The following is a 12,141-nucleotide window of genomic DNA, read 5'->3' as shown; positions in this document are numbered from 1 at the left end:
TTATTGGCGGTAAATACATGTACATGTTCCTGAGGTTGGACTTGATTGGATAATTTGATATTTTTCCTGAAATATATATTTCAGATTTACATGCTTTTACATTGAACAGCCTTCTGGGAGACATCTGTTATGGAATTAATGGACTTTTATATGACCATGGAAAAAGAGGAATTCTAATGCAAATTTCGGAGCACTCGTTTACAATGTGCCTCTGGCACACAAGCATACTTTGGACATGGAACAAAACTGACCGTTTTAGGTAAGTTTACCTGATTTAATTGTTTAAATGCTCTAACTGACCGGTGTTCAATAGACTAATATTGTCCTTTCATATATTTATAATGACTTAACTATGACGGCAGAAGGGAAGAGGCTCATTCAAAAACGCTTTAATTATTCATAACATAGTTTGTGTTGTAAATTTGTGCATACCATCTCACTGTGACAATGCTAATCAAGCTCACTTTGGAGATGGAACAAAATTAACAGTTGTTGGTAAGAAACACTTTTAATTATGCTAATATGTAGGCCTACATGGGAATATTAGACAGTTATATATAAGTGGCTGATGATTGTCAGGTAAGTCTATGCTGACAATTTGTGTAAAATACAGTGTGATTGAAGTATTGAGACTGTTTTTGACATGACATACGTATGCTGTGCCAATTATCAAGCCTATTTCGGTGGCGGCACCAAATTAACTGTTCTTGGTAAGTACAGTACTACTCAGCTTCAATTGGAAACTTTTACAAATATGCTGTGCAACTGTCTTATAAGTTGCTAATTTAAACTAACATGATTGAAAATATAAAATGTGTCATGTAGGAAAACAGAGAGCACAAATATATCACAATACAATCAAAAAGAACCACATATAAGTTTAGTAAATGTGAGGGTTATGCAGTCAAAGTAATTTTAGTGAGCCTGCATGCTGTGCTCTGGAACCAGACCCGCTATCTTTGGCGAAGGGACAAGATTGACTGTTCTAGGTAAGTAAATGTAAAAGACAATGCAAATAATGCCTTGGACACATATAATTACCAATGGGATTTGCATATAATGGAGTAAGATTTCGAAAGGTAGAAGTTAGTGATACGGTCTTGATACTCTGTGCTCAAACCAGCCAGCATATTTTGGAAACGGCACCAAACTCACTGTTTTAGGTAAGAAAAACAATGATTATAACTTTAAATCTTCCAGAAATACTAAGTGTAATGTGCAAAAAGTATCAAAACATCAAAAATAGTTGCCAAAGTAATGTCTTCATTGTGTCTTATGACCGCTTGAATTTGTTTGTGACCAAGATTTGTGAAATAATGTTAGACAGTGTGTTTGTATCATTATTATTTTTTCTATTGTTTAAGTCGTTCCTTAAAGCCAGTGTCAGTTGGATGTAGTTATAAAATCTTTAGTGGAGTTTTTTACCGTCGCTAGACATCAGTGTAATCAGAACAGTCCTGCACACTTTGGCAGTGGAACTAAACTTACAGTAACAGGTGAGATTTTTGACTCAATTTGTTGGATTAGGATTATTAGGTACTGAAGTTTGAGGATAATTCTCTTGGAAAAAAGTCTATTGATCAATGCCCAGACCTGGCACATATCCTAGACATTTTATTAGTGCATACGTGTGCTGTGTCTACTACTGGCCAGGCTTATTTTGGTGAAGGAACGAAGTTAACTGTACTGGGTAAGTCCAGTTCTACTTCAGCTTCAATTGGAAACTTTTACAAATATGCTGTGCAACTGTCTTATGAGTTGCTAATTTAAACTAACATGATTGAAAATATAAAATGTGTCATGTAGGAAAACAGAGAGCACAAATATATCACAATACAATCAAAAAGAACCACATATAAGTTTAGTAAATGTGAGGGTTATGCAGTCAAAGTAATTTTAGTGAGCCTGCATGCTGTGCTTTGGAACCAGCCAGGCTATCTTTGGGGAAGGGACAAGATTGACTGTTCTAGGTAAGTAAATGTAAAAGACAATGCAAATAATGCCTTGGACACATATAATTACCAATGGGGTTTGCATAATATAATGGAGTAAGATTTCGTAAGGTAGAAGTTAGTGATACGGTCTTGATACTCTGTGCTCAAACACGCCAGCATATTTTGGAAACGGCACCAAACTCACTGTTTTAGGTAAGAAAAACAATGATTATAACTTTAAATCTTCCATAAATACTAAGTGTAATCTGCAAAAAGTATCAAAACATCAAAATAGTTGCCAAAGTAATGTCTTCATTGTGTCTTATGACTGCTTGAATTTGTTTCGAGAGCAAGATTTGCGAAATATTGTTAGTGTGTTTGTATCATTGTTTTGATTTTTTCTATTGTTTAAGTCGTTCCTTATAGAAGATGTTAAAGCCAGTGTCAGTTGGATGTAGTTATAAAATCTTTGGTGGAGTTTTTTACCGTCGCTAGACATCAGTGTAATCAGTACAGTCCTGCACACTTTGGCAGTGGAACTAAACTTACAGTAACAGGTGAGACATTTTTGACTGAATTTGTTGGATTAGTATTATTAGGTACTGAAGTTTGAGGATAATTCTTTTGGAAAAAAGTCTATTGATCAATGCCCAGACCTGGCACATATCCTAGACATTTTATTAGTGCATACGTGTGCTGTGTCTACTACTTCTCCGGCTTATTTTGGTGAAGGAACGAAGTTAACTGTACTGGGTAAGAAACACACCTTATACTATTTAAAATTTAAATGATAGAGCTTAATCAAATGTAAGGCTTGCATTCAAAATTGCTGATTACATTTGTATGTAGACATTGGTCAATTCTACTATATATCAGAGTTAATGCATTTTGAGGGTTCTTCCTGACCCACAACTCTTCATTGTTAATTTGCTCTTTATTGTGGAATTAGTGACAGCATGTGGAGGTTTTATCTGTAGCGTAGAATCAGTGTGAACAACTACGACCCTGCATACTTTGGTTATGGCACCAAACTCACAGTACTAGGTAAGAAATATTTTGACCTAATTTTGCATAGCTTGCCGTAACATTGCAAGAAAACTAAGAAAAATGTCTCGGATGACTTCAAGAAACATTGTGTAATTTTATAATTTGTAAAATAGGTAAAATTAGTAAAAAATCATCTTCCCCAGCGAAGATATATTGGCTTAGCAGCATTTCCGAAGCTTCAATGATTAGACTTAAGTCCACAAAGTCTTGAGTAATTTTATTATTGCACATGTGTGCTGTGACTCTGGTGGAGGTAGACAAGCTTTCTTCGGCAGTGGAACAAAGTTAACAGTTCTTGGTAAGACTAACTAAAACTAAAAGCTGACATCTGCAAAAATGTACTGTACATATTAGAAATGCCTTGTATCTCCACAAACAAAGGCGCCTGTTGCATTTTCTGAACACTTTTTAGTGTTAGACAGTATTCGTAGACATTTGATTGTCAACATTGAAGTGTTGGTGTTCACCAATTACTGAAAAAACAGTTAAATATGTAAGAAAGAGCTTGAGGAGGTTTCATCTGTAGCGTAGAATCAGTGTGAACAACTACGACCCCGCATACTTTGGTTATGGCACCAAACTCACAGTACTAGGTAAGAAATATTTTGACCTAATTTTGCATAGCTTGCCGTAACATTGCAAGAAAACTAAGAAAAATGTCTCGGATGGCATTAGGCTTCAAGAAACATTGTGTAATTTTATCATTTGTAAAATAAGTAAAATTAGTAAAAATCATCTTCCCCAGCGTAGATATATTGGCTTAGCAGCATTTCTGAAGCTTCAATGATTAGACTTAAGTCCACAAAGTCTTGAGTAATTTTATTATTGCACATGTGTGCTGTGACTCTGGTGGAGGTGCACAAGCTGTCTTCGGCAGTGGAACAAAGTTAACAGTTCTTGGTAAGACATAAATCTAAAAGCTGACATTTGCAAAAATGTTGTTCTGTAAATATTAGAAATGCCTTGTAGCTCAACAAACAAAGTAGGCTTGTTGCATTTTCTGAACACTCTTTAGTGTTAGACAGTATGCGTAGACATTTGATTGTCAATTGTTATATTATTCTGAGAAGTGTTGGCAGTTAAATATGTAAGAAAGAGCTTGAGGAGGTTTCATCTGTTGCATAGAATCAGTGTGATCATACACAGACCCTGCATACTTTGGAAAAGGCACTAAACTTACAGTTCTAGGTGAGTAAGTCAAGTATCTTGATGTTCAGGCCTAAAGAAATGTTATTTATTCAGTACACTATGTAGAATCTTCAAAATAACATTGCTTGAATGACATAGACATAGCATTTGCTTTGGCGTCTTGAGTAAATTTGTTAGCGCAGATGTGCACTGTGACTCTAGTGCTTCTCAGGCTTACTTTGGCAAGGGAACAAAGTTAACTGTGTTAGGTAAGAAAAATCTATTTTTATAATTATTATAATTATCTTGGATAATACAAGTGGCAAAGCCTACATGATCTTGGTAGCTTGAGGTTTTAACTGTAGCTTAGTATCAGTGTGAACACTGGCGATCCTGCATACTTTGGTAATGGCACTAAACTTACAGTTCTAGGTGAGTAAGTCAAGTATCTTGATGTTCAGGCCTAAATAAATGTTATTTATTCAGTACACTATGTAGAATCTTCAAAATAACCTTGCTTGAATGACATAGACATAGCATTTGCTTTGGCGTCTTGAGTAAATTTGTTAGTGCACATGTGCACTGTGACTCTGGTGCTTCTCAGGCTTACTTTGGCAAGGGAACAAAGTTAACTGTGTTAGGTAAGAAAAATCAATTTTTATAATTATCTCGCATAATATGAGTGGCAAAGTGTGCATGATCTTGATAGCTTGAGGTTTTAACTGTAGCTTAGTATCAGTGTGAACACTGGCAATCCTGCATACTTTGGTAATGGCACTAAACTAACAGTCCTAGGTGAGTAATTTCAGTATTCTGTGTGATATGTATAAACTTATATTACAGAAATGTGATGTTTAGGTATTTGCTGACTTTGATATCCAATGAATCTCCTAAGTTATGCTGTTCGTGTATTATATTTATGAAATAACTTAAATGAGCACAGTAAGTAATAGAAGTAAATTTGATTGATGTAGTCGAGTTGCATTCATGAGGCATTTAAGTTAAAACTGAACTTGCATTTGCCGCCCTGAGTGAATTTGTTAGTGCACATGAGTGCTGTGACACTGGTAATTATCCAGCTTACTTCGGCAGTGGAACAAAGCTAACTGTTCTGGGTAAGAATATATATATATATATATATATATTTAATTCTACTTCATTGATTGCCATTGACATGTCGATGCTAAACAGTAAAGCACAATGGACTTGTGTCAAATGTGTTATCTAAAATGATATTAAATTGGAATTAATTGAATTGGAATACTTCTCAGTAATCTTGAGATAATCCTTCTTTAAAATGAAGTTAGATGTACTGCGGTATAAGTAGCGTAATTTATGATTTAGACTATCTGAGGTATTAACAGTTGCATAGAATCAGTGTGAACATGGGTAGTGAAGCACACTTTGGCGAAGGCACTAAACTTACAGTCCTAGGTGAGTAATTTGCTTAATCTTTCTTTATGAACTTAAAAGCATATTTAGTAACATATCCAGCCTATGTGATGTTAAGGTCTAAAAGGATGTTATTTTTTGAGAGCTTTCAAAATGACATTGTTTTATATGTCTCGAATGTATAAATGACTATATGGTAAATTACTATAAGTACCCGTTCTATAGTATATATTGTAATGATATTCACACAGGGCATTTTAGTAAAAACAGGTGCTAGGGCTTTAGCGTTTGGTGTCTTGGGTAAATTTGTTAGTGCACATGTGTGCTGTGACACTGGTGGTTATCAAGCTTACTTCGGCAGTGGAACAAAGCTAACTGTACTGGGTAAGAATATTCAAAAAATGTTCATTCTACTTCATTGATTGCCATTGACATGTTGATGCTAAACAGTAAAGCACAATGGACTTGTGTCAAATGGAAGGTAATGTGTTATCTAAAATGATATTAAATTGGAATTAATTGAATTGGAATACTTCTCAGTAACCTTGAGATAATCCTTCTTTAAAATGAAGTTAGATGTATTGCGGTATAAGTAGCGTAATTTATGATTTTGACTATCTGAGGTATTAACAGTTGCATAGAATCAGTGTGAACATGGGTGAAGCACACTTTGGCGAAGGCACTAAACTTACAGTCCTAGGTGAGTAATTTGCTTTATCTTTCTTTACGAATTTACAAGGAACATATCCAGCCTATGTGATGTTAAGGTCTATTATTTTTTGAGAGCTTTCAAAATGACATTGTTTTGTATGTCTCGGATGTATAAATGACTATATGGTAAATTACTATAAGTATCTGTTCCTTAGTATATATTGTAATGATATTCACAGGGAGTTTTAGTAAAAACAGGTGCTAGGGCTTTAGCGTTTGGTGTCTTGGGTAAATTTGTTAGTGCACATGTGTGCTGTGACACTGGTGCTGGTCAGGCTTATTTCGGCAGTGGAACAAAGTTAACTGTACTGGGTAAGAAACATCATTCTATGCTATTTCATTGACAAATTGCCATATTGATGAATTGGTATTGGATGAACTGGCAGTTCTCGAGAATCTAATTATGTCTTTAAAATTAGGCTAGATATAGTGGGATAAGTAGCACTGTTTATCAAACTGTAGCTTAGGTTTTAACTGTTGCATAGAATCAGTGTGAACTCTGGATATCTTGCATACTTTGGCAATGGCACTAAACTTACGGTTTTAGGTGAGTAATTTGAGCATTATGTGTGATTTCTAGAACGTCTGATACACAAGTAAGATATTTAGGTGTCCTCATGAATGAGAAGAACTGGCATAGTCTTTAAAAATGTAGTTAGATGATACTGGGACGAGTGGCAATGTTCACATGCTCTGCAGTAAAGTTGAAGTTTTAACTGTAGCTTAGAATCAGTGTGAACAATCGCAGCCCTGCATACTTTGGCAATGGCACTAAACTAACAGTTCTAGGTGAGTAAATTGAGTATCATGTGTGATATTTATAATCTAATATTTTAATAGAATTTCTAATTTTGGTATTCACATGCATACGAAGAACTGGAACAGTCTATATAGTTAGATATAGTGGGATAAGTGTCAATGTACACATTGATCTCTATACAGTAGCTGAGGTTTTAACTGTAGCTTGGAATCATTGTGAACAATCTCAGTCCTGCATACTTTGGCAGTGGCACTAAACTAACAGTTCTAGGTGAGTAAATTGGGTATTTTACTATTTAAAAGGGTTTTGATCAGGATATCTAAAATGATGGTGAATTAGAAGAATTGGACTAGTTAACTCATCTTTAAGAATAAATAAATAAATAGTGGGATAAGTGGCAATGTTCACATAATCTACACCATAGCTGAGGTTTTAACAGTAGCATTGAATCAGTGTGACCAATACCAATCCTGCATACTTTGGCAAAGGCACAAAACTCACAGTTCTAGGTGAGTAAACTGATCTTTAAGTTTCACTTAAGTGATTTTAGTAGTATATCTAAAATTATGATGTTAATTAGAAGAACTGGATACAAGAATATAGTTAGATAAAGTGTCAGTGTTGCATGATCTCTATAGCTGAGGTTTTAACAGTAGCATAGGATCAGTGTGACCAATGCCAATCCTGCATACTTTGGCAAAGGCACAAAACTTACAGTTCTAGGTGAGTAAACTGATCTTTAAGAACTTAAATGATTTTAGTAGTACAGTATATCTAAAATGATGACGTTAATTAGAAGAACTGGAGAAAAGAATATAGTTAGATAAAGTGTCAATGTTGCATGATCTCTATAGCTGAGGTTTTAACTGTAGCTTAGAATCAGTGTGAACTATAACAACCCTGCATACTTTGGCAAAGGCACCAAACTCACGGTTTTAGGTAAGAATATATATTTTTGTTTGCTTGTCTCTTTTGCTAGTTTACCATCAGTTTATAAGTGTGTTCTGTGAATGTTTTGGTAAAAATAATTCGTTTAATTAGTGAATGAGGAGTGTTGATATGAATTAGAAATTCTAGGATAAGAGTTGAAAGTTGTCACTGTTCTTCTTCTGAGAATATTCTGTGCTAAAAGCAGTGAGTCTGAGGCACCAGAATCACACTTTTAGATAATAAACTGCCTTTAGACAAGCTATTTGCCCAACTCAAATCCTTCATATTGTTTAATTTGGTGAAATGGAAGCTTGTTGTTTTTCTTAAAAGTTTTGACATATATTTATTGCATATTGAAAATCAATGTTATTGGTCTACAGCGGTGTTTAAAATCTTTATTGAGTGTTATATAAATGCATAGAATGCAGTCAGGTTAAAGTGATAGGAAGAGTTTTACTGTAGCTGTTGAGCAGTGTGAACAACAGACCTGCATACTTTGGCAAGGGGACCAAACTCACTGTTCTAGGTAAGAAAGTACATTTTTTTAGTTCGTTTGGGATAATTGTGAAGTGCTTTGCATTGTCAGAGTAGCCAGTGCCAACAACTGGATATATAGATGATGTATATATAGTTTCTCTAGATCTGAGTGTTTCACCTAGCTGTTCAATGGAAACGCTATATAGTTGTGCACTATATGAATCAGTGTTTTTATAAACCTGTATTACTGTTGCTATTCTGTATGCTCTATCAAGTAAGATATGAGAGTTGCATATAACTGTGAGCTGGCGAGTGCAGATACATCAGTTTCATGTAAAGTTGTCTGTGGTTTTCCTGTTGAAGAAGCAATTGAGCACATAAACTGTAGAAATGCAACCTTATTATTTACTAGCTTCCTTGCAGTACATTACACGGAGTTGAGTGTAATATGGTAACATTAGACACAAAAAGTGCTTAATTTTGCAGAATTTTGGTTCCCACTTTATATTAAGTGTCTTTAACTGTATGTTATATCATTTAAATTAATAATTTGATACAATGCACTTATACATGCATGGTTTTGCATTACAAATATTATTATAAAACCTGCTTGTAATTACATCTGTACATAATTTCAATACTTACATTTCTGTAATTTCATTTATAATTACACTGTTGACATTTCCCGGTAACACTTTATAGTAACACTTTATTTTAATTGTGTCCTTGTTACATATGTTACATGTACGTACCATAGTAATAACAGTAAATTATGCATATTTACATGCAACTAACCCTCAACCAAATCCTAATCCTACCCTAACCCTATAGTAAGTACATGTAGTTGCTTAATATTACTCAGTACTTAAATATATAATTACACTGTAATAATGACACCTTAAAATAAAGTGTAACCCACTTTATTTTACAGTGTCCTTGTTACACGTTACATGTAATTTCTATAATAATAACTATAGATTGTGCATAATTACATGCAACTAACCCTAAACCAAAACCTAATCCTATAGTAAGTACATGTAGCTAATTATTATAACTCTGTACTTTGCGTATAATTACACCTTAAATATAATAATAATAAAGTTAACTTCATAAAACTGAATAATTCTTCACATTCAAAATTGTTCATGTAAATATGAATCAATAATGCATTTCTGATTGTCATATGCTTATAATATTATTTTACAGATCCTAAAATTAAAGTCAGTAAACGAGAGGACATAAATGTCAAAATTATAGAACCCTCTGAAAAGGAGCTCTGTAAGAAGAAGACGGTCACTCTTGTGTGTGTGGCCAGCAACTTCTACCCAGACCATGTCAGCATAACATGGATGGTTGGAGGCGAAGAACCAGACAAAGGAGTAGCGACAGACCCTTCTGCCAAACGAAACGAATCAACAGGACTGTTCTCCATATCCAGCAGACTTAAAGTCACTAAAAAAGAATGGACCAACGTAAAAAACAAATTCAGCTGTAAATTCTACTTCTACTATGGAACAGGAAATGAGACAATTGAAAAAGAGGTCTCTGGAATTGAAGGTATGCATTAGAGATAATTAGATAAAAATAAGAAAAGAAAAAGAAACTGCTAACTGTGAATACAATATGTTTACATATTTTAATATTTGGGTCTTCTATTTATTTATCATCTAATTGCAGGGGGTGGTTTTACCCGAGGTAAGGATATACTCTTTTCTATTTGTATGACTATGTGCAAGTGATGAATATTAGGGTCAGAGGTCAACAGTTGATCAGTGATGCTATATAGAAATATAATATGTTATAATTTGTTCTCTTTATCTCCAGAGGACTATGTAAATTCATCAAAGGTGGTTAAGCTCTCATATGGCATGGTCATTACTAAGAGTGGACTGTATGGCCTTGTCATCTTTGTGTTTGTATGGAGAAAGGTAAGGCTGATTAAACCTGTAATTAGTTTTAATAATTTTAAACATAAGAATTGGAAGGATGTTAACATCATAAGCTACTTGTTGTGTTTGGTTACAAGTGTATTTGTTACTACAGACAGACAGATAGATTTTTTTCTGAATGTCTTAATATTGATGTGATATTTGTTTTACAGGGTTCACATAGAAAGTGAAAGAACTGAACATGTCTGGTTTGATGAAGTTACCCAAGAAAACTCTCTCCATTTACTTCATCCAGGAGAAGAGATGCTGTATGACTGAAGATTCTCTCCACTTTTTATTTCTCTCTTTCGGCTCTTTTCTGAATATTTATCAAGTGTGAAGATGCTTAAGACCAGATTAATCATAGAATCTAGTTGTGTTACTGTTTTTATTTTTATTTTTAATTTTTTGCTTGTTTCCTTGCTATTTAGTAATAATTTGATAGCAATAGCATACTACTATACTAGAAAAATAGACTTAACAGAAGTAAAAAAAAAAAAATCATTATTTTACACATTGAGATTTAATGTATTTTGTTTTTATTTTAATTTGTATTATAGCCTATACATAATACAAATAAAATCTATGATGCATGGATATTATCCCCAAAGAAAATTCTCATTTATTTTATATGCACATTGCATTTTTATTTTATTGTTTTGCTGTAGCCAAACTAGAAGTGTAGATGGCACTAGTAATGCCAAGGTCATATAGGTTTGATTCCCAGGAAACACAAATAAATTGTATATACCCTGAAAAATCCCTCTGTAGTCAATAACCTTTATGGGACTTACTATATTGATCTCCAAGTATGGTAACAAAGATATAAATGGTTGTTTATATTCTGTAGCCTATAGTATGATCTATGAGAAGCCCTCTATTCAATACACTGTTACTGGGCATTGAACATTGTTATTAACAATACATAACTTTTAGTGATCCCACTTCGACTCCAACCTTCAAGAAACATGTTCTAGCTTCTTTAAGCTTCATTATCTGAAGGAGAATCATCTGAATGAAAATGAAAGTAATGAAAAGCACATAGCACTTTTTTATTATTATTTATTTCCAGTTTAGACTCCCACTTAATAAATGGGATTTAAAATCTATATTTTCAGATTATGAATGCTGCAGACTTGCACCCGAACACTTTATGAAGGTTTTTCTCAATCTGTACATCCTATACATCCCATACAATGACTGTCAAACATAAATAGAACATGTTCTCAGTTAATATGATGAACTACACCTGTGGTTACTCTGCTGTGTGAACCTGTGTGAACTTGAGTGCAACTGACTTCATATCCACCAAAACTTTTTAATTAATTGCCAAAAAAAAAAAAAAAAAAAAGAATGATAAGAACAGCGCAGTTACTTCTAAAAAAATATCTAGCATAATTTCTCTGCAGATGGTATTTGGTTTGAAATTTTATCCAATGCAGTGACATTCACCTACATACATCCAGCCACTGTATATACATTTTCATTCATTTTAATTAGTTGCACATTAGACAAACTATACATTTCAGTCTATACCTTCAGCTCACATGAGGCCTCTGAGTAACAGCTGGGAGGCCACTATGGCTTTCATGGTCTCAAACTGAAAAGGGGCCCCAAAAACAGTGTACTATTGCCCATTATTAGCTGAGTTGTTGAGGTTTAGGTAACGAGATAAATCATCGTGTACTAGCTACGCCAAACTAGAATTTGGAGAAGGGACTAAACTGACGGTTCTGGGTAAGTTTTAATTTTTAAACTCTGAAATAGTACTTCAGTAGCCATATCAATAAATGCACTTGTTTGATTTGTGAAATGCAGTAAAATGGGTCATAAT

At 33.9% G+C, this 12,141-nt stretch overlaps 1 protein-coding gene across 43 annotated transcripts in view; it reads left to right on the top strand.

The window, feature by feature from the left end:
• The window catches only part of LOC309479680 (M1-specific T cell receptor beta chain-like), a 71,570-nt gene that overhangs the window by 58,466 nt on the left and 963 nt on the right, over positions 1–12,141 (top strand). For 3 of the 43 annotated variants that reach the window (XR_014199359.1, XR_014199363.1, XR_014199366.1), the window contains 4 exons: positions 4,113–4,169; positions 9,586–10,074; positions 10,204–10,307; positions 10,481–10,904. Coding sequence is in view for 1 of the 43 variants with exons in the window: in XM_082143880.1 (XP_082000006.1) it covers positions 949–989; positions 9,586–9,947 (403 nt within the window). In the remaining 42 variants the exon portion in view is untranslated. The other 40 variants (XR_014199340.1, XR_014199357.1, XR_014199360.1 and 37 more) reach the window with 37 other exon arrangements.

This window comes from Leuciscus leuciscus (genome assembly GCF_965113295.1).
Source record: "Leuciscus leuciscus genome assembly, chromosome: 17".
Taxonomy (NCBI): domain Eukaryota; kingdom Metazoa; phylum Chordata; class Actinopteri; order Cypriniformes; family Leuciscidae; genus Leuciscus; species Leuciscus leuciscus.
The sequence above is the reverse complement of the archived record's forward strand: the minus strand, read 5'-3'. Positions and strand labels throughout refer to the sequence as shown.